Source organism: Primulina eburnea, chromosome 2 (genome assembly GCF_022965805.1).
Source record: "Primulina eburnea isolate SZY01 chromosome 2, ASM2296580v1, whole genome shotgun sequence".
NCBI classification, from domain to species: domain Eukaryota; kingdom Viridiplantae; phylum Streptophyta; class Magnoliopsida; order Lamiales; family Gesneriaceae; genus Primulina; species Primulina eburnea.
In genome coordinates, this window is record NC_133102.1 from 10,116,601 (window position 1) to 10,140,142 (window position 23,542).

Here is a 23,542-nt window from a genome sequence, read left to right on the forward strand (position 1 = left end):
TTGGTAAATTTTGAGAGTTTGAGATTTTTACTTTTTACTATAAAATTTTTACTTTTTCACAAGAGTTACTACAAATTTTTTTTTTATAAATTAATAATAATAATTTAATAAAAAATATAACCTAAGAAGTGGGCCCCGTTTCAAAACATTAAAACCTCTTTCTTGATCACCATTTGCCTTTTCCGCCACGTGGCGCTCATCACTAGGTTCGGATTGTGGCTCGGAAGCAGCTACCGAAGCGAGAATCCTTCACTCCATATACGCTGCCTTCTATCTTCTTCTTTAGCTGCAAGCCTGCAACTCAACCCACGTACACTTTTTTCTCCTTTCTCTCTCTAAAATAATATATACATTTTCTAATGTGCCAGCGTGGTTTGTAGACCGATTTCGTCTCCGATAATCGTAGGATTGTTGGTTGCTGTGACTTTTTAGGAAGAGTAAAGGTTTTTTTTACTCTCTTGGTTGAGTTTTTTTATATATACTTGATGATATTCGAGAAAATAAACTGTGGGTTTTGTGGTATATTATCGTTTTTTAATTTTAATTTAAGGACTTTGAGTGATGGAAATGTTTGATCACCAAGGGAGATGAAGTGGGTTGTTTTTTTGCCTGCTTAGCTTGAACTCATGTATGATCTTAAAGCTGAATCGTATAGTTTTCTGTTAAAGATGATTCCTTTTTGGGTTTTGATTTTTGGTAATCGGAGTTGTTCGTGGGCTTTTGGATTTATTTTTTTTGTCGAAAGGAATTAAACCTGTGTGCTGTCGTAAGGAAGATTTGTGTTTTAATGAAAGAAATTTTAGAATAAGTTAATTTTAAATTACGTTATGGTTTACGTCTCCAATTCGTGTTGTCTGGTATAAGGTGCAAGTAGCAGTAACTTTTGAGAATTGGTTTGATTAATGCCATAGTGTTTCCTTGAGCCCAAGGTCCATGGTTTAATCGTGACATGATGACAACAAAGATGTGATCCCTGCTTTTGGGAAAGTATCTGTCTTCTGTAATTTATTTTTGTTTATATTGTAATTTGTTTCTTCATTTCTGTTCATTGAATGGGTTGAATCATGTTATACCCTCGATGTATGAGGATTTATACTTTTTTCTTGAATTAGCAAGGGAGTAATGGAATAGTAATTCTTGCAATTGATAGCATATTCTTGGCGATGAAATTTCTAGCTTATGTTTTATTACATCTGTAATTGTGTGTGCCCATTATGGATTTCTTTAGAAGCAAGAGGTATTCTTTTGCTTATTTTTTGAACTTGGTGATCTGAAGTGCAACTTTTATTGATATGAGGCAAATATGTTTTGGCCAATGTCTTCTATGTTCGATTTCGTTTTCTTTGCTTTTAAATAACATTTCCTAACTCCTGGTGTTGGAAGCATTAAAACTATGGCTGAAGAACAATGGAATAAAGCTTGCATACAAGAACCACAAGTTTTTCAGTCTTTTTCCCCTCAGAATGCATAAGCAGCTTTAATGTATCTGTCCATTAGTGAAAAAGAGGCCTCTTTATAAAAAAAATTAAGGAACTGGGGGCTGGGGAAGACAATCTTGGATAAATTCAGATATAAAAGCCAAGGGTGTTATATGATTCCGTTTGTTTTCCAGGGTGATGTTGCACCTGCAACTCTGACACTGATTATTTGTGGACATTCCTTCTTGTCTGCAGCGACACTGATGTGAATAAATCAGAATATAGCATCGAATGGGGGGAGCTTGTTCCAGGAAACAAGACCAACAGGTCAATGAGGATAGCTCACACAGAGGAGCTTATGGAAGATATAATAAAAGTGGGAGTTCAAAATGGCTTGGAACCTCATTTTCTAGAGCATTGACCGTGGATATCAGCCAGGGGAAACGAAGCTGCCCCTCGCTCATGAATTTGTGTATATATAAGATTCGAGAAGTATGTTTTCTTTGCTAATAGTTATTGTAGAATCATAAATACTTTTATTGTGTTGTTAAGGATTTACGTTTCATTGAAGGACATAAGCAAGTATAACAACTTCTCTATGCTGCCAAGGGATATCAGTCAACAGATTTTTGACGAGTTGATCTGTTCTCAATGCCTAACTGATACTTTACTCGAAGCTTTTCGTGATTGTGCTCTTCAGGTTAACCTTAAAACTTTGTAGTGGGTGGCGTTAAAAATCACCTGGATGCTAAGAGGTTACTTCTAGTGACACGTGTTTCTTTTTATTTGCAGGATATCAATTTAGGAGTATATCCAGGACTTAATGACAGTTGGATGGATTTCATTTCTTCACAGAATTCTTCTTTACTGTCAGTGGATCTATCCGGTTCAGATATCACTGATTCCGGATTAGCTTGTCTCAAAGAATGCAGAAATCTTGAGGCCTTGACTTGTAATTATTGCGAACAGATTTCGGACTTAGGCCTGGAACATATAAGTGGTAAATTTTTCTCTTTCCTGGATGAGGATTCTCATTTATGAGACCCTTCCTATGCTCCAACGATATTCATATAATCATATCCTTCGAGAAAACTTCATCATTTGTTAGACCATTGGTCGTTGATATCTTGTGAATGTATTTACTGTTCCACTGGTAGTTGGGATTTTGTATAAATTTCAAATTTGGTCTCATGATAATTTAGCATTACCTCTGCCATATCCTAAGAAGATCCTCTTTGAGGATTAACAGAGATTTCAACTTCAACATATTCTTCATTTTTTTCCTTCACCCTCCCTCGAAGATAAGTCAGGGAAAGGCTCTCTTGTTTGTGAAGAGAGTGACTTGATTTAATGACAAAGAGCTCACAATGGATAAAGAAGTATATAATTATTGCCATTTGTTATTCTCTCATATCCCGTGTTGCCGAAGGAAGCAGTCTTTCTAGCCTTTTTATTTGATGCTGAAAACAATTCATCTCTCAAGCCCATTCATGAGCTGTTATCTTTAATTTTTTCATTTTTTGTGAATGATGCAGTTTTGTTGTGAAATTCTGTCCTCGGGAGCAAAGGTCAATGTTTTGAGTTACCTCATGTTCTTTGATTGTATTACTGTAATTTCTCCCCTCTGGTAGTGGGGGCAGGAGGTGACTTTGTGGTGGAGAACTGCAGAACAAATGCTTATAACCGATTGTCTGATGTATGTTACTGTTATTTAATAGGTCTTTCAAACCTGAATTCTTTGAGTTTTAAAAGAAACAACTCGATCACCGCTCAAGGAATGAGTTTCCTATCTGGCTTAGTCGATCTTGTAAAGTTGGACCTGGAAAGATGTCCGAAAATCAGTGGAGGATTAGTTCACTTGAAAGGTTTGTTATTTCTATGAACTCTTTCTGAGTTGTGGAAATTATTTTCCCGAGTTTAATTCATTATCTCAATGTCGTGCTACTTGGGACTTCTACAATAATTTTTTCATCGAAGTGTTATTGAAGTTTAATTCAGAAAGATGATATTTATTTTTGGGGTAGTAAAAGAAAGTTTGACACTCAAAATTTGATGAAGATCTTGCGAGCTGATAATTTTATAAGACTCAAAATGCAAATATATAATTCTAGAGTTGCACTATCAAGTACTATGCGTTGCAAATTTCTTCTTGGTTTGAGTGTGTATAGGGGGTGTGGGCTAATCATATCTTAAAACAAAAGGTGAATGAGAGACAAAAAGCAAAAAAGAAACAAAGAACAAAAGAGCTTCTTTGATATTATGAACTCTTTTTAAGTAATTCTCCGTTTAATAGGTCATCTAACTACGTTGGAGGTTTAACACCAACACTTGGTCGTGATTATTAGTATGTTTGCGCTCAACGAATTTGCCATCTGAATGTTATACTTAAAAATTGTTCTCAGCATAAAGGATACTTTTTTATTATTTGATATATCATGTTCGCATTTGGCAGAACTTGCAAAGCTTGAATCTCTGAATGTCAATTGTTGCAATTGCATCACTGACCCAGATATGAAAGCTCTCTCAGGTAGCTCTTTTTTAATTTTTATTTATGTACCCTTCAACTTAGGAAATGATTAACGAAAAAATACTCGAATATGTTAGAGACCAGTCACCTTATTTTCGTTAGATTTTGGCAATCCAACAAAAATGACTTTTTGCAGCGTATAAATCTGCTTTCCGTAATGCGCATTGCACGCTTCACACAATTAAAAGCTGTTGAAAGTTGCGTGTAAAAGAAAATCAACAACATGCAATTCACGCTGCAGAAAAAAAATCAATAGCGGTAAAGGAAATCAACAGCGTGCAATGCACGCCCCCAGAAAAAAACCGATATTTATATTTAATTTATATTGCTACTGAAACGTTCACTACTCGTTTTTCTTTAAAATTTACTAGAAATTTTTTTTCCCAACCATTCGGCCGAATTTACTATGTATATACATATATATTTTAAAAATACTTTTGCACCATTTAAAATAAACCAACCAATCATTACTTGAAAATCCAAAAAAAAAAAGTAATTTAAATGTAAAATCGTAAAACGTCGACCAATCTAATCTAACATTGTTTCAAAAATAAACTTAACTCTAACATCCTCTCAAAAACCTCACACAAGTATTATAAGCAATAAAATCTTAAAAGTAACTTAAATCATTAGCATAAGTCATAAACATAAGTGCGGAAAACTAGCGACGGTACTCAGGTTATGTGCACCTTCAGCCCAGCTAGTTCAACCATCAAGTTCTCCATTAACATCAATATCATGCTCACCTCCATCGATCACACCTAGTGAGTCTATTGACTCAGCAAACCTTAACCATGATAACAAGTAATACATATACAATCCACATGCAATAGTGGAAATACTTTATTTAAAATAGCTTTTCATGAACATGCATAAACTTAAACATTTTCCCTTTCATCATATCATATCATATTTCCTTTCAGCATATCATAACATATTTCCTTCCATCATATACGTATAGGTTTTCTTTTTATTGAATTCAGATAGTTAATTGTGACTTTTTTATCAGCTGAAGGTTGATAGATCCATCTACGTGTAACCACATTACTGGGCGGTGGAGACATCAGCTACACTTTCAGCCATCACTAAGCCTTGGTCTTACATATCATCGTATCATTTTAATCGTCGTATCATCTTATTAGTCACGATCAGTTCACCTCCTTCAACGTTTCATACTTCCATCACTTATAAAAATTCATCCATATATAAATCATTTTTCTTTTAAACCAAGCATGCAACATGCCTTTAACATTAACGGTTCATCATTTAATTTCATAAACATTTAAAATAAACATATTAACATTATTTACAACATTCAAGGCACTGCCAGGACGTCTAACAATTTTAGGTGTAAAATGACCGTTTTATCCCTAGAAGCATAACTTTCCATGTTTATCCCTAGACCTTGAAATGACGTCCCAAATCATTCCAAACTTATCCTATTACCTTAAAACACTCATTTGAATATTCCTTAGGCTTAAAATTTAGGTTTTCGATAATTTCATCTATTAGTTTTTGAACTTAGACGTACATCCCGGTTTTGACTCGTATTGACTCGAAACTTAACCAAAATTGAACCAAAGCTTAATAACACCTAAATAAACCATATTCAACCCAAGCCAAGTGAAACCAAGCCAATCAAGACCCATGAACCAGCCTAGAACTCCTACTGAACTTCAGCCCTATTTTCGAAAGAAACCCTAATTCCTATGGCCATGCAAGCTTCGGCTCTTGCCCTTATCCAACTAGACCAGCCCCTAGCTAACCCTCCTTGGACCATGTCCGAACCCCAGGGACCCTGCTGGACAAAGCCTACAAGACCTAGAAGCCTCAGCCCCTCAACCTGTCAACTAAAGCATGCAAACGACCCTTCCTCTCACGTGATCCCCCTAGCCCTCGAACCGACCCTTGTGCAGCCACCCTAAGACCATCATGCAGCCCTCTTAAGTCTCCTGGTCAAGCCCTAAACAGCAGCTAACCACCGTGGCCCTCAAAATGTCCTAGCCGAAGAGTCTTTGTCCCACAAGAGTTCTATTTTCGAGCAACCCCTTCCTCCTTCATGTCCAGCCCTTGTGTCAGCTTGTCTAGGTCCTTAAACTCTCTTAAACTCATCCCTTTCCATAACCCTATGATGGCAGCCCCTTTATGCATCATTAACACAAGTTTTAGAACATAGAAACGTGAGTTATAGGCAAGTCATGGCATAAAAACGAAAATAAACCAAAGGGTTACTTATTTTTCATGCAAACATGAATTAAACATATAATATGGTGTGATAGATGAGAAAAAAAGATTAAGGCGTGCTTTTGCGTTTATTACGCACGAAAACGAGTTGAGATGCGAAGAATGTCGACGTATAGGGGGACTTGCAGAATTTTATTCTAGAAAACGTGGCTTCTTCCTCCAAGATTTTCGTGTGTGCGTGTGTTTTGCTAGGAAGAGTCCTAGTTTTAATTAGAGGGGGAGGGGCGAGAGTTATGAAAGTTATGGAGTAGGGTTTAGGGCCTTTTATTTGAATTAAAACTCATATTATAGGCTTATGCCCATTTACCTAGTATATTAGGCCCATTAATTAATTTTTCACATATTTTGTTTAGAAAAAGTTGTGAAAATATTAGTCGAGTTCTCAAAAAGTTCATATTTTCGTCGAAAATCGAATACCGTTTAAAAATACGTCTCGGCATATAAAATCACCTCAAAACATCTCATTTTCGAAAATACCACACAACATATACCATATATTAAACAATTAAAAATAATTATATAATAAAAATATTTTCTCTCATATGGCCCCGGTCTCCGTTCCTCGATCGCGTCTTGAATATGTTTTAAAACACAGTTTTATGCATTCATGTAGAAAAGTGCATTTTAAACATAGATGAATGTTCCATACCCTGCTAATACTCCAGCTGCTCACGTCAATCATGTGGGAGAGAGACGGGGGAGATGATATACATCATCCGCTGATGCATCAACCAGTAAATTAACCTGATGTTTGAGTCGTGTGGAAGAAAAACTTAATAAATAACCATACATGAAGAATGAAGCATCCTCAAGGACTTATTAACAACATTTAACTAAGTTCAAACACAAAATTGTGTGCTATTTACAATGGTGAGCAAACATAAGTTAAAACTCATTCGGTGAAAACTTAGTGTGTACCTAAATCAAGTCAGATTTTACATACCTATCTCCTGGAGTGCTCGGGTCGCTTGGTGTCTGCATGCTGTCCCAATTTCTTGGCCTATTAATCAAATTACGGTAGGCGACATAACCTGTTCCATTACATCTCCAGTCCTACAACAACCAACTACAGCATTTTCTCATGATGTAAAGAATTTACTCGCAAAATTAACTTTCATACTCATAAAGCAACGAACAAAAACTTGTAAATGAAATATGAATATTCAATTATTCCATTTTCCTTCCATTGAAATAAGTTTAAAAATAGATTCACTCAATGAGCAATACTGTGAGTTATAAGATGGTTATTAGAATTCTAGATTACAATATCGTCTTGATCGCATCAGAAAATTGCGAGGGTAACTAAGTTATGAAATCGAAGAGCCCTTTCACACGACCTTTTTATAATATCAAGCTGGATAGACAGCAAGTAGGAAGCGCCAAGCATCGGTGAGCAGAGCTCGAAACAGCAATGACATATGATTAGAACTCACCGGTGAAGAAGCTGGTCGCAACTAGAAATGGCTGAATTTAAAGGAAGAGGCAGGTATAGCTTCGAAATTGTTCCTCAAACTCATGAACAATCTATTCCCGGCCTAAAATCATAGAAACAAACCAGAAATCGGCCGGAGAAGACTCCAAAAAAACACGATTGAAATAGAGCTACAGTGCCCGCGTGAACAAGGGTTTTACTCGCTATTTTGGAGCTCACAAGCCTCGATTCTGACCACAATTGGAGTCATCTAGGTCTGGGCTGCTACTCACGGTGGTCGATGAGCTGTTACCGGTGGTTAAACGGTTGGATTTGGGAGAGGGATTAGGGTGACGGGATTTGGGGTCTAGGGATTGAGTTTCCTTATTTACCAAGTGTGCGTATTATATATCTTTGGGCGGAAATATTAACAGCGCAAATATTTTGTACGTTGTAAAAAATAATATTCGTGGCGTAGGCGCATGCTTTAAAAGTAATATCCGCAATGTGCTCACGCCTTTACTGTGCCCCGATGATCATTATTTATCTCATTACTGTCACTGACTTGAGACCAGTAAAAAATACATTAAAGAGAATTGAATTTGGTTGAGCATGCAAAATAAACATTCGCTCTGTCAGTTTATGGTTACTTTGTGGGTGTCTTAAAAAAATAAGAAGCATCTTTGTGTTTTGTTTCAAAAAATTTATTCTTTATTTTACAGGGCTTACAAACTTGAAGTCATTGCAAATTGCATCAAGTAAGGTTACAGATAATGGTGTTGCATTTCTAAGAGGTACAATGCTTTAAGTAAAACAAAATGATTGATGCAATTTAACCCATTGGAGCTCTACTTTTATTTGGGAGGCTCTTCCAGTGTGATTCAACATAAAATTCATGTCGCGTGTGTAATGACCTGTTTATGGTCTTGGTTGTATGAAATCCAGTTGTAGTGTGGAAATTTTTTGTATTATATACAATCATTTTCTGAGAGATTGTGCGCTTGAGGTGAAAGAAAGCTGGTAATTTGGCTGTTTCCAGATGATATTTTTCTGTGACTTAGAGAAATGTTGATGAAGTTATTAATGTTGTCATTCTTTTGTTTAATTTACTACGATAGTGCAATGATAAGAAACCATTTCACTGTGTACAAAAGAAAATTCTCAATTTCATGTTTCTGATAACTGTACTTTATCTGAAAAATGAATTTTTCGAATCCAAATATTTGAGTTGCAGCATTGAAGAAGCTTGCTCTTTTAAATATGGAGGGCTGTCCTGTCACGACTCTATGTCTAGAGTCACTTACAGGTATATATTGTGTTTATTTTCTGTTTACTTGCGGTATGCTGTTCTATCTATATTAAATGATTTTTTGTTTCTTGCAGCTCTTGGTGCCTTATTGTTTTTGAATCTCAGCAGATGTGATTTGACTGACGATGGTTGCGGTAAATTTTCAGGTGAGTTCTATCTCAAGATACTTAAATTATGAAGCTAAAATAGTAGCTGCTTCCTGTCTTCTGAGCATATGAATGATACTCCTGTGCGGGGAGCATCATGAATGATACTCTTGCTTTTTAAGCATTCATTTATTCTCATTTTTCAATGTGAAGTAATGTTTAACCTGTTCTGTGCTTCATACAGAGCTGAAATCTTTGAAAGTTTTGAATTTGGCATTCAATGATATCTCTGGTGCTATTTTGGTACACCTAAAAGGTAAATTTATTCTCATGTGATAAAATGGTGTTGAATTTTTCTCCCCCCAACTATATTAGCTTAATGCTTGACTATGTCTTTGCAACACTGTGGTTATGCGTGCTAGCAGTGGAAATTATTTTGAGTTATAAGTAATTGTTACTCATGCAGATTTATCGTGATACAGGTTTAACAAATTTGGAAAGCCTAAACCTGGATTCTTGCAGGATCAAGGATGAAGGGATGGTTCATCTTGCAGGTTAATCTTTTTTTTATGTTTGAGTATCAAAATATAATGTGCCATTTTTACTCTCTTTATTGTATACCAATTTGGTATCAGAGAACCTATTTGATTTTATGCATAGTAGATCTACAATGGAAGCTATTTTCTTGTTTAAACAAATGATACAAAAATATAGAGAACAACAGAAGAGCTTGCATATGGTGTTTATCGACTTAGAGAAAGCCTATGATAGAATGCCGAGAGAATTAATTTGGTAGGTACTTAGAAGGAAGCATGTGCCTCAATACTACATCGAGATCATTAAAGATATGAATGAAGGTGCCGCAACTAGTGTTAGGTCTGCTGGAGGGATGTCATGTAAATTTCCTTTAGCACTATGACTTCATCAAGGATTGGCTTTAAGCCCTTACCTCTTTGCTTCGGTTATGGATGAGCTGACGGGACATATTCAGGATGGGTACCAAGTTCCTTGAGCGTATGTTGTTTGCTGTTGATATTATCCTGATAGGCGAAACTAAAGAAGGTGGACATAAAAAATTAGATAGATGACGCAAAGCTTTTGTGAGTAAAGGTTTTAGAATTAGTCGCTCAAAAATGAAATATTTAGCTTGTAACTTTGGTTCTAAATCTAGACGAATGGATAGCCCAATTGAGATTGAACGTCGAGAAGTCCCTGAGTGTGAAGCTTTTCACTATTTAGGATCTATTAACCAAAAGACTGGGGACATAAGAAAGGATATTGACCATAGGATTAAAGCTGGTAGGATGAAATGGAAGATGACATCAGGTGTGTTATGCGATAGAATGCTTGCGAGATTGAAAAAAAAGTTACAAGACTATTGTTCGACCAGCTATGCTTTATGGTTCGGAGTGTTGGGACACTACAAGACTAAATATGCATAATATGGCGGTAGCACATATGCGTATGTTAAGATGGATGTGTGGCAAAACGTGCAAAGATAGAATTATGAATGAAAGGATTATGAGCTATTTAGGTGTAGCCCCAACAGATGATAAAATTAGTGAGAGACGTCTAACATGGTGTGATCATGTGAAAGAAGACCAAACACGGCCACAATTCGACTTATCTTAGATTGACAGCTTAATGGAACCAGTAAAAAGAGGGGTAAGTAGTTGAAAACTTAGATAAAGGTGGTTAAGTAGGATATTTTAGATCTTGGTTTAAGAGATTGACATGGGAGAAAATCGTTTAGTTTGGAAAACTAATATCCATGCAGCCAACACCACAACTAGCGGGAATTTGCTATGATGATAATGAATTTTTTGCTTTCCTTTAATTATTTTTTGACATTAGCTTTGCTTTAATTTTTGTGAGTTTATTATTGGTACCGTGTTTACTTTATCCCGAAACGGTTTTAGACTACCTAAAGACAAGGTAATGGGTGGTTTCCCCTGCGCAGTTTCACAGCCCCCTTAGCCCATATGGCCATTCGCCACCAGGAAGGTTTGCCCCCACCCAACCTATCATCTCCTTGCGCACTCGTTATCTCTCCACACTCAGCGGCTTCATGTCCTCTGAATAATTACATTGACGTTCCGTAGTGACCATATGGCGGATATTCTAACCTCTCCATCAGTGCCGTTTAGTTGCCCCTTTGCTTCGCTCGTACCTTCGGCTTTTCCTCTAGAGGCACAGACCCTAAAGTAGTCTCACGCTTCCAGGTTGTGGATCAGAGTAGAAGTGAGTTTATTGATGATAGGGACCTTCAGGATACACTTCCGACCTCAGAACTTTGGATCGAGGACTGCTCATTGCGGCGCTTGTCCATCAATATTTCACAACCAAAAATGCCCCTAATCGCCATCAATCCTTCAGTAGTCGTTTATCTCCTATACGACACGAAAACAACGAATACCACACGTAATTCTGTCATAAACTAACATAGTTTAAATGGATTCTCGTGTAAATTACGTGCAATTCTTGCACTTATCAAACCCCTCAAACTTGAATTTTTGCTAGTCCCGAGCAAAATAAAAATAAGAAATCAATCAAGAATTAATGCTAACAATTATAAGTCATGGATATGCAAACATTGGCCTTGGCCTCCAACTTATCCATTTTCATGTAATACACAATTACTCAAGAGTCACATGCGTGTTTGATATGTCAATGTTCATTTACCCAATCGAATGCTCAAATAGGTTCACTAAACCCACTCGCCTTGTATTTCACGAGTTCATTTGTGGATTGCTCATCCACGATGTTATGTAACCTAAATTATTTTATAATAATAAATGATAGTTTCTGATCAGGAAAAAAAAACCCACTCGCCTTGTAAACTCAAGAAATACTCAGCTCAGTTCAACTTACACTTCATTAGGATACAAATTCACTTACACATATCACAAAAGACTTTAATGGTATTTTTTGGCTCATAAGATATTCAACACAATTACACCAAAAAATGATGTCAAACAATGAGATGCTTACATGCAAATGATTAAAGTCTATACTTGCTAACCATGTTTCTCAGGTATCCATAAGCTTGACTTGAACAACTTTTCTCCACTAGTGTATTGGATAAATGTGACAAGGTTATTAGGTCTTGCAAGCTTATAATAGTAGGCTGCGGTTCATGGTTACAATGAAGGGTATGAAAATCAAAATTTGAGAGAAATATTTGACTTTCATCATTTTCACTCATTTTCACTTTTCATTAATCGTCCACTTATTATTTTCTCATCATTCCCATCATCAATTTTCCATATTTTTCTTCTTCAACACTTTGATTCGTTATTTTCATTGTCTTTCTTCTTTTGTTTCTTTTTCAACTCCTTTATACACATTTGTTTTTTTTCTTTTCAAGGAGTAGTTGAATCATTTCAACACCAATGAACTTATTTTTTTCAAGATTAGGTTGGATAGTAAGTGTATAAGTTTCATTTGGTAGTTGTTGTGGGATATAAAATAGATACAAGTGAGGGCTAATTGTATGTCATTGACACACTCGACTTGATTTTTAGTAAGATCAAAATGGGACACTAGGGATATTTTATTTTCATTTGGTAGACTCGAAGGCTCAAACGGTTCCAAAGACTGCCTAAATCATTCCTATGTCACATATTATCCGTATTGCGCCTCGAAAAGTGTTCAAACAAGTTCTAGATTACCCAAATATAGGTCAATCACATTCATTATTCAACCACAATGATATCTGAGATAGGTACACAAAAAATTCAAGTATCTCAATCAACTCGAGGCTCAATAATAAACAATGATAACAGACCCAAAGATATTGAAAAAAAATTGCATAAATCATCTATGTGTTTGCAAAAGTGTCAGTTAATGTCATGCGAGAATCACTAAAAATCACGATCTCCATTGTCTATTTAGTATCATAGGTATGTAAATTGTCTCTAAGCATCGATAACATCAACATACATTACAGTGCAAAAGATGTGACTCCCAAGTTATCATGAACACGTATATGATTCAGAACCACAACTTCATTCTCATCATCGGCCACACAATGACTTATCCATGACTCTTTTCTAACGAATCTAGCATGCAATATTGAAATGATTTTTTTTCCAACACGACTCGACTAGACTCCTTATGAAATTAAAACACTTAAACTACTGTGCAGAAAATAACTAATCATGCAGTCCTCAAAACAAATTAATCAACTTTAACTAAAACAAACAAAAGCAAATTCACAACCCCGCAAACTTAAGTACATTCATTGTCCCCAATGTACGGTGATAAACCAAGAAAAACATGAGATCACGTACCTCGTACAGCGAGCATCAGGACTCACTGTCCTCGCCTGAAAATTCGACCACCTCATCAGAGTCATACTCGTCGTCGTCCTCGATGGGTTGGTGTGAAAAAGCTGGCGGAGGCGGCAATGGCTCGTCGGAGGCGATGGTCGAAGGAAAACGCTGCGCAAGCACACGGATGAAATAGTGCATATAATCCATGTGCTCGCGAGTAATCCGCCACTGTCTCCTCATCATACGCTCCATATCATCGAGATGCTCGTGCGCGGTCTGTCCTCTCCCAGTACCTGCCTTTCGTACCTGTGGTGCCCGTGGCGAGGGCCGCGGCTGTGCTCCACTCCCTGAAGCCTCGCCCGGGCTACTAGCAATCTGTCTATGTCTCGTTTCTCGGGAGATCTGTCTCGTCTCTCGGGAGGTCTTCAACCAGTAAGATATCACCTTTTGTCCGCAACACCTGCTCAGTGTCATCCCATATGACACCCGCTATGTGACAGAGGTCCGTGATGGTTGAAGAACGGGACATGCTAACTGTAGAAGTGCCCCGGGCAGCCTGCAAGATCGAACTCATAATCACCCTACCTGAATCAACTGTTTTGCCGGCGACAATACAATAAACTAAAGCTGTCTTAGTATTCTTCACATCCGAAACGTGTCCAGATGACATCAACCTCGAGGCTACAAAATGATACTAGTTATACGCCTCTCTCTTCATTGATGTAGCCGGGAATGTGACCGGGGCTCGCTGATTATTGAGCTTCCAAACTGTGCCCGGCTCACAAAGGGTGGGAATGATCACCTCGTATGGGTGGGCCTCTCTTATGAACGTTGTGTATTCGTCGGTGTCATAGTCGGGCATCGAGTACAACGAGTTGATCGTCCGACTGTCGAAGGCAACCATCCGCCCTCTGATCTTCACGTGATAGTCCTCGTGCTTTACCTTTAAATTTGCGTAGAATTCCCTAATAAGGGACATCATAGTATCTGCAGACGGCTTTACAAATTCATCCCAATGTAACCCCCGAGCAAGAACCAATGTATCACAGTCCGGATAGCTCTGATACATCCCTCTCTCCCGCTTCATATTTTTTTCTTGCAATTTCGTATAGTTCTCAGCAGCAATAGCATCTCAGAACCGTCGTTTATCAAAACTAGCAGAAGACGACTCACCATCCCCACCTTGACCAGGTTTACTTTTCTTCTTCGGTGGCATGACTCAACTCGAACAACCACCTCAGTCGATAATAACTATCTCTACAACGCCTCACACAACAACAATATTTCAAGAATATAGCTATCACAATATCAAAACAATCTTTCGATCACTAGTGTCTCTATTATATTCAATGTATTGACACTCCAATCCAATAATCCTCAAGCAACAACCTCACTTAAGCAATTCATCTAACACCTTATTGCATAACTCAAAAATTCAATTCCGTCAAATTCAAATCATGAAAATTAAGAATCACATCACCAAACACGATTACCTTGTGATGGGGGACCGAAATATGCTGCAAATTTCCCGGGGACGACTCGTTTTGAAAACTTTCGTTGAAATCCTCAAGTCAAAGGACGCTTGGTATGTGAGCTATGATATGAAGATTAACTAGGTTTGAGAATGATTTGTGTTGATGTTATAATAAAAATATGAGTTTAAATGATATATTCAAACGATGATCTTACACAGGCCTCGCTAAAATTATACGTCTTCCGAACATGTAAACATTTAACGACGTGTCCCAGATGATCCATAATTCTAATATCTCTCCTGAGTTGTAGAATTAATAAGATAACAAACCATTTATGGCCAGTAAATTGAAATCGATAAGAACTAGGAAACACAATTAAACCAAAAAGAATTTAATCATATAAACAACTGAGTCAAAATTATCGTGTCAACAAAGCTACATCATCCTCTAGAATGGAAAAGTTGGTTCATAATGAAATCTAAACAAAAACAAAGCATGTTTGAAGATTTAGACATCGCAATACACGAATTTTAAAAAAAAGCGAAAGATTAGATAACAAATCTGAAGTGGTGTCTCTGTCTCCAAATTCGTCGTCTTCGTCGTTGCGATCAATCCTGGCGTTCCAGATCTTCTTCTCGTGTATCCTTTGCGTCTCTCACTGCGTTTTCTCTCCCAAAAAACGGCTGCCCCCATGTTGAAACCCTATTCTCTTTTTATCCATCGCGCGGGCCCGTAAATTGAAGCCCATTTGTCTTCCTTCGCAGGTGCTCAAGCATCTTCTAGGTGCTTGTTGTTCGGTGATCTTGGCGCCTAGGCGCTTGATGTTCGGCCTTGCTGGCGCTGCGGCGCTGGATTGTAGTGTTTAGGCGCTACATTTTTTCCTGTGGCGCATTAGCACTGCGGCGCTTGTCCATCAACATTTCACAACCAAAAATGCCTCTAATCGCCATCAATCCTCCAGTAGTCGTTTATCTCCTGCACGACACGAAAACAACTAATACCACACGTAATTTTGTTCAAAACTAACATAATTCAAATGGATTCTCATATAAATTACGTGCAATTCTTGCACTTATCACTCATCTTCTTATGCATCTCTTAACCTGCACTAACACAAGAAAGATCAGTATCAGAGGAATTTACTCAAGGCTTTTACATTCTTCGAAACTGGAGGGCTATCATTGAGAGATTTGATGAGGACAGGAGTGGCATGATTGCCTCGAATGAATTGAGAGAGGCACATCCTATTCTTGGAGTTTCAATGTCACCCACAGTTCTGTAGTTGCTGGTTTCAAAGTTTGACAAAAGTGGTGGAAACAAGGGCATTGAAAATGACAATTTCATCGATTGCTGTATCACTGTTAAGGGACTGACTGAAAAATTCGGGGAGGATACCTCGTTTTCGGGTTCAGCCACCTTTACATTTGAATCTTTCATATAAACTGTTTTGTCTTTCCTCATTGCGTCGGTGTGTGGTCTTGTTTGTTCTCGTTTTCTTTCTATTTTTTTAAAATTAACCTTTTGTTTTCCTTTAATTTTTGTGTGTTTATTATTGGTATTGTGTTTACTTTATTCAGTGACCAGTTTTAGTCTACGAGTGTTCTAAATGGCGGTCGAGGCGGCCGCCTAGGCACCGCATAGGCGGTGGCCCTCAACCGCACCGCCTATGCATAAGGCGGGTGTTTTAGGCGGCCCAAGCTATATGGCGTTGGAGAGGCGGGTCGAGGCGTCGAGCAGGCGGGTCAAGCGGGTCGAGGCAGTGAGCAGGCTAGGCGGGCGAGCAGGCGGGTGAGGCAGGCAGTCAAGATTTTTAAGTTGTAGTCAACAATTTTAAAAACCTAATCAACAATTTTAAAAACCTAATCAAAGTTAACTAATTTTAAATATTAAAACCTTAACACACCTCACTTTCTTTATTTTATTTTTGGTTTTCACTCTCAACCACCACACACAATCCGCCCGCCGCCTACTGCTGCCTGCCGTCAGAAAAATAATTAAAAAATTTAAACTTAGTGTTTTGGTAAAAATAATTATATTACTTTGTTAGCATAATAGCATTAATACGATGATGAATCTTTATTAATTGCACATTATCTAGATGATATTATATTTTGTGTTTAAATATTATTTAATTGCACATTTTATATAAAAATGATTATATTGCATGATTATTTATGATTATCTATAAAAAAATTACTTAAAAAATTCAATTGCCTGGGCGCCGCCTGGGCGGCTGAGGCGGTAGGCGATCACCGACCGCCCCGTCACCGCCTCCCGCCATTTACAACCTTGAGTCTACCTAAAGACAAGGTAATGAGTTTCCACCGCACTTAATTTGAATCCTGGATGGTGGGGCAGGATAATGAGGGGAACATATGAGAGAATGATTTTTATTTCGAACTTCCTTCCTGTATTGTACAAGTTCTTTTTATTTTATTGGGGAAGAAAGCCGGTAAAGAAGGAAAGAGATCCTCTCTGATCTAGAAAAGCTATAAGCCTATAAGGTAACCGGTTTCTTTCTCTTGCTGACTTTTTTTTTTTCTGGAAATGATTTGTAGGCCTATCATGTCTGAAATGTCTGGAGTTGTCTGATACTGAAGTTGGAAGCAGTGGAATACGTCATCTTTCTGGTAAGATATCCTGTCGAGAGATATTATCTTTCAAGAAGTATATTTTTTATGATACTATATACACAAATTGGTATTGCTCGAAATTCATTCAGTCTTACTATCATTTTTGCAGGGTTGATTACTCTTGAGAGTTTGAATCTTTCCTTCACCGGTGTTACTGATGGTGGTTTGAGAAAGTTGTCTAGCTTATCATCACTCAAATCCCTCAATTTGGATGTCGGTCAAATCACCGATAGTGGTCTTGCTGCTCTAACAAGTAAGTGGTTTTTAAATGACTGCATAATTGTGTGCTGCTGTTAGGATGATTCAGATATGCAATAGTAATGTAATAAGATCAAACACCAAAAGTGAAGCTGAAATATAGGTATCAATTTGGATTAAAAATAACTGAAATATAGAGTTTATATCCCAGAGATACTTCTCTGTTACAAAGGAAATATTCCCTTCCCCTAGCTCTGCTAGTGACACTGAGAAAAGAAATGATTACATCCTCAACAAACTTTCCTCTACCCTCTTATTCCTCCTCCTCACGTGTGCTTCCATTTTCATTCTTCTTGTAGTTGGGCTTGACAGCATGGCCCATGGTCATGTTCTTTCTTCTAGTATAGACTTGTTTGATGGTGGGCTTTACTGGATCAATATGGCCCATGTCTTCAAGTCTCGCATCAGTTGTCGGCATATACCTTAATGTCCCACAAAGGTTATGACAGGAGAAAATGTTGCATTTTGTTTCCAAATACTGAGAATTAAATTTCTTTTTTTGAAATAAGAGAATTAAATTTCTGAGATAATTATTTAAGTAAATTTCTTTCACATCCTTAGTTTATTTTTATCCTTAAATGTTACTGGTCTCCTGGCAAATTAGTTTATGATTTTCTCCCCGTTGCTTCTTGTGTTTGTCAGAGGCTTGAAAGTGGACAATGACATTTCCATGTTCTCCTGGTACCAAAGACATGACTAGATGTACTGGCTGTTGTTTATTTTCCTTAATGTAATATCTTAGAAATCATTGTGGATCATATACTATTAAATATCTTATTTTATAATGGCAATCAAGTAATCCCAATCTCATAAAACAAGGGCAGGAATTTTGTCTGTTGCAAGGAAGTTGCTGCAGTTGGGTGATCTAAACCGTTATGCTCAGGAACTCTAATAGAAAACCCAGAAACGATTTTAAGTTTTTTTTTTTGTTGTTGATGCTGATAGTTGAGCCAGATACTAATGATGATGACGGTTTGCTGAAGTTCTATATCATTGTAGTTTGTCTTCTCTTTTCACGTAAGAGAATTGTTATGTGCGAGAAAGGCAGCCACCATTCATGTTTCTGCATCTTCTTGATAGGCATACATTTTGTAAAAGTAGACAAATAATTCCTTTTCTATAAATTTTAAAACACGGGGTCTATTTATTTTGCAGGTTTGACTGGATTGACTCATCTGGATCTATTTGGAGCACGGATTACAGATTCTGGAACTCGTTATTTGCGATGTATGCTACTCTGTTTGAAGTCATTTGAGTTGTATTAACTATCTTCTTCCACTCCTCCAACCCTAACCCCGGCTCGTTAGACAATATTAACTGTCATTGACAATTTCCCACTGAAAATATGCAGTTGCGAATTTCAAGTCAATTCTCCAAATTAGGCAAATTAACTATTCTTAAAAATTGGCTAATTTTTTAATAATGTATAAATTGTTCTTCGTTTTCTTCATGACTCCTTTTGTGGACGTGTGTTTTGGGGGGTGAACCAAACTTGAAGTAGATGAGGGTTACTGGGTTAGATCTTTTTCAAGCATGAGTCTGTAATATTTGTCTTTTTGTCGTGTAATATACTCCTGGTCGCTTGCGCTGTTTTGTCCAGATTTCAAGAACCTGCGATCTCTTGAAATTTGCGGTGGTGGATTAACTGATATGGGTGTGAAGAATATCAAAGATCTTACATCCCTCGTGCTTTTGAATCTATCCCAAAACCACCATTTGACGGATAAAAGCTTGGAATCAATATCCGGTACTTAAACCTGCATAAATATTCATGTTGTTTATGTTCCCCTGTAAATTGCACTTATACTGTAAATTGCACTTGTAAACGCAGGACTCACACAACTAGTTTCTTTGAACGTCTCGAATTCCCGTGTAACAGCAGCTGGTCTGAAGCATCTGATGTCACTTAAAAACTTGAAATCATTGACGTTGGAGTCTTGCAAAGTGACTGCCAGTGATATACAGAAGCTCAAGTCTGTAGATCTCCCGAATCTGGTGAGCTTTAGGCCCGAATAGCACCCACTACCGCTGTATCTACGTGATGGCTGGAATAAAGCAATCCATCTTAAGGTGTACGTGTAAAATCAAGAATCATGTATCTGAAAACGCTGTAGATAATGATCATCCCTCCGTGCCACATGTGAAGTGTTCATACCGCTCCTTCGTGATTATGAAAGAAATGTATATAAGAACTTCCTTTGGCATGGATTTCAACACATTTTACTTGTGGAGCTCTGGAAAAAATGCTTGTCATCTCCGCAAATTCTGTAAATAAATGTTGGTTGCGTACCTGTGGATTATATAATGATTTGTTATGGAATTATATTTTCTTTGTTATGGAATTATTTATTCTTGGGGGCGTGGCAGAGATACTGATTATTGTTGAGTTTGAATCAGGAAAAGAAAACAACAAAGGAGAGAGTATTGTATTGTATACATTAGCCCGATAAAACCCCGATTTATGATAAAAATAATTTAAATTGTTTTCTTGTTTATATTTATTTTTTCCTATAGATTTAAATTTTGAACGTAGCATGGTAAGATTAAATCTCAGACAAAGTAGACGACCAAGAGTTTATTACAGCTAAATTGTAAATTGATTTGTCTTTTGTCGGTAAATATACGTTCTATAGATCAAAATTTTCAGTAGATGCAAAATATTCCGAGCATACGATATGTGGAATGAGCCCAGTTGGGTCTTCATTGATGTTATCTATATTTTGTCGAGTTCAGTCTGGTGTAGAGATGGCACGGGTAGGATTCAAACTCGGTCTCATATTAAATTCGTTCCATCAAGATGGGTTTATACCCGGCCTAGCGAGTCTAAAAGCGGATCCAGGGTGGGTCTCGGCTTTGGTCAAACCCACCTCGAACCCATCAGTCAAAATATAAAATATATGTATATATATTATCAATGATATAATTATATTATTTATGCTAAATAATTAATATCTTATCTATAATTTTAGTTTATAATATTTGGGATTGAAATTGTTTTATTTTATTATTATATGTTTAATATGAAAATATATCATTACATTTTTTTTTGTTACTATTTGAATACAAATCGATATATTTTAACTTGTGATAATATTGTTTTTCTCCTGAGTATTATTAATATAAATTTGGACATATATGTTTAATGATTCGTTAACTTTTAAAATTTTTTATTGAATAAATATAAAATTATATATTTTTTGTGGGTCTAACCGAGATTGGACTTGCCGCGTTTGTGGAACGAGTCCCAAGTTTGGCGAAACCCGTCCCAACCCAAACTCGTTGACATCTCGGCTACAATAATGTGGGATAAGTCGGATCGGGTCTGCACACACAAACAAAAATTAAGAAGCACCTGAGGCATTTTCGCGTGGAAGCGTTACGAGAACCTTTGATGCTGTTTTCGAGTATCTTGAGAAAAAAATTCGGTTTGCGTCATGTAATTCATTGGATTTGTGATGTCACACCATATATATTTAGTTATTTTAATTTAATACGAGAACTTCTAAAAAATTAAAAAGTAATGTAAATAAATAAAATATTATATAATAATGGGAATATTTATGGAAAGGGTGTGAATCGAACCAGAAACGATTGCTTATGTTGAAAGATCATAAAAGAATTATAAGATTTGAGATATTATATTTATATAATGTCATATATAAAAGAATTTCTAGACATTGCCCCCACACATGGATGACAATATGTAGGATTCGAGTAATATTTTTTTTTTTTATCTCCGTCTCCATCGGATATTCAATTTCATTTAAGATTCGTCTTCATCCTCGTACACAAAAATCCTCAACATCCTCCTTCATTCGTCATTCGAATTCGGATGAAATTGTCGTCCTTACCCACACAACATACCAGAAAACAAGAGTGGGTCTCATGCGAGACCGTCTCACGGATCAAAATCTGTGAGACGGGTCAATTCTACCCATATTCACAATAAAAAGTAATACTCTTAGCATAAAAAGTAATACTTTTTCATGGGTGATCCAAATAAAAGATCTGTCTCACAGATACGACCCGTGAGACCGTCTCATACAAGTTTTTGCCGAAAGCAAAAGGTGAAGAAGGATGACCCGTTGTATTTCGAAGCGTGATTCAAGGCAATTCTCACATCCAAGATTTCTTAATCCCTACTCATATATAAAGTTTTGATTCACATTATATGTGATTATTGTATGGAACCATAACTGTTAACTTTAAGTCCCCACATCCCCAATTTTCTTTTTCCTTTTAGTCACATTCAAGTTTCAACCACCATAAGTTTCAAAAACAAAAGAGAGTTTCAACTACCATCCCCATTAAACAAAAGAAAAAAGTCAAATTACTGCAAAAATCCCTTTACACTTACTATATATATGCCCACAAAACATTTGGGCATCATATTTTGGAACACACTCAATCACCTTTCACACACATATCAGGCCATGGATTGGTTTTCTTGGCTCTCGAAAACAAGCCTAGATCCGTCCTTGGTCTACGAGTATGGCCTAGCGTTTGCGCAAAATGAGCTAGAACAAGAAGATATACCTTACTTCAATCACGAATTCCTCCAAAGTATGGGGATTTCCATAGCGAAACACAGGCTTGAAATTCTCAAGATTGCTAGCAAAGAAAATGGCAACTTCCCACATCCCATGTCAAGGATTTTGATCGCGATCAAGCGGACGAAGACGTCGTTTTCCAAGTACTTGCGCACCTGGATGCATCACAAGGAACCGGCACTCGCCCTCGTGCCTTGTCGAGCTCATAGTGCAAGGTGGAAGGATTTCAAGCTCAAGAGGAACAGAAGGCTGGTGGCGACTAGTAAGACGACGGGTCGGGCTCCACTTTTGCTCACGAATGGGAGCCCCCTATTGTTGGCTACTCCAAGAATCAACAGCTTCTCGAGCCCTACGGTGTATCAATATGACTTTCAAAAGGATGATGAGAAAGTGGATGCAGATTATGACGAATATTGGTCTCCTGCAGTTGAAGAGATCAAGTGGAAAACGATGTTTCACAATTTGAAACCAACTTGAAGCCGGCCGGGGACGACCTACGGATCCTGTCCAGTGAGCATATTTAAAGAAACCTCATTCAAAATTTCATTTAATTAAGAAGATCGTCCGCCCCTAACTTTTAGATCATTACTAGTTCTTGTGTCGGGTTTTCGATGGCGAGAGAGAGATTTTTTTTTGGCCCTCCCATCATCCTATACTTTCATGTGTTTTTAGGTTTGCTTAGCATCTTGAAGTTGCGAGATTTTTTTCATTCTCAGACAATTTAATGGTGATGAAATTTGATTTATATTATAATCTTGTCGAAGTAGCATGGCATATAGCTTCTTGTCTCACCCATTGCAGCCATACGAGTTTCTAATTTCAGGCACAGCTCGAAATCTGAAAACATATATATATATATATATATATATATATATATATATATATATATATATATATATATATATACTAGAACAGTGCACGTGCGATGCACGTGGAAACGATTTTATTTGAGATAAAATTAGTTGATATAATAAATAAAATTGAAATTTATATTTTTTATAAATTCATATTAATTACATATATTAAATTTACATGTTTTCACATGTTTATTTTAAATAATTTACTTTTCGTTATGTAATTTTGTTTGTTATTTCTGTGTACATGTCAAGCTTTAATAACAAGTACGGATATCGTCCGAAAAAACTTGATATATTACAAATCAACATTAAAAACAATTCTTTAATTAACTTGAACAAAAACTTGAATAAATTAATAAACTAAATTGAAATTAAAATAAAAGGATGAAACAAACACAATTTAAATAATTTAAATTAAAATAATTAATAAACGACTGTTCAAATATCGGTTAATGCACATATCAATTCTTAAGCAATGATTTTGAAGGAATTCATTATTT

At 36.8% G+C, this 23,542-nt stretch overlaps 2 protein-coding genes and 1 long non-coding RNA gene across 8 annotated transcripts in view; 2 read left to right on the forward strand and 1 right to left on the reverse strand.

The window, feature by feature from the left end:
* LOC140822948 (uncharacterized) overlaps positions 1-8,316 on the reverse strand; it is a 28,081-nt gene extending 19,765 nt beyond the window's left edge. Inside the window, exons 1-2 of one of the 3 annotated variants that reach the window (XR_012116074.1) lie at positions 7,133-8,316; positions 6,839-6,908 (exon numbers count right to left, since the gene is read on the reverse strand). This is a non-coding gene — a long non-coding RNA (uncharacterized lncRNA). Of the gene's footprint in view, positions 1-6,838 lie in introns of all 3 variants that reach the window. The other 2 variants (XR_012116075.1, XR_012116073.1) reach the window with 2 other exon arrangements.
* LOC140822947 (uncharacterized) lies at positions 194-19,958 on the forward strand. 4 transcript variants are annotated; one of them, XM_073183962.1, is made up of 16 exons: positions 194-310; positions 1,674-1,910; positions 1,990-2,118; positions 2,211-2,418; positions 3,137-3,283; positions 3,871-3,945; positions 8,323-8,394; positions 8,835-8,906; positions 8,984-9,055; positions 9,240-9,311; positions 9,478-9,549; positions 17,303-17,374; positions 17,487-17,630; positions 18,791-18,862; positions 19,236-19,382; positions 19,467-19,958. In XM_073183962.1, exons 2-16 carry the CDS (start codon positions 1,710-1,712, stop codon positions 19,649-19,651), a joined length of 1,740 nt encoding a protein of 579 aa, XP_073040063.1. In that variant the 5' UTR covers positions 194-310; positions 1,674-1,709; the 3' UTR covers positions 19,652-19,958. The 4 variants fall into 4 exon arrangements, with proteins under 4 accessions (XP_073040063.1, XP_073040062.1, XP_073040061.1 ...); XM_073183961.1 differs by having other exon boundaries at positions 274-443; positions 1,613-1,910; XM_073183960.1 differs by having other exon boundaries at positions 274-443.
* A 1,996-nt stretch (positions 19,959-21,954) lies between these two features.
* On the forward strand, positions 21,955-22,974 carry LOC140824579 (uncharacterized). The gene has a single exon (XM_073186152.1). The coding sequence runs from the start codon at positions 22,000-22,002 to the stop codon at positions 22,660-22,662; it is 663 nt and encodes a 220-aa protein (XP_073042253.1). The 5' UTR covers positions 21,955-21,999; the 3' UTR covers positions 22,663-22,974.
* Positions 22,975-23,542: the final 568 nt, after the last annotated feature.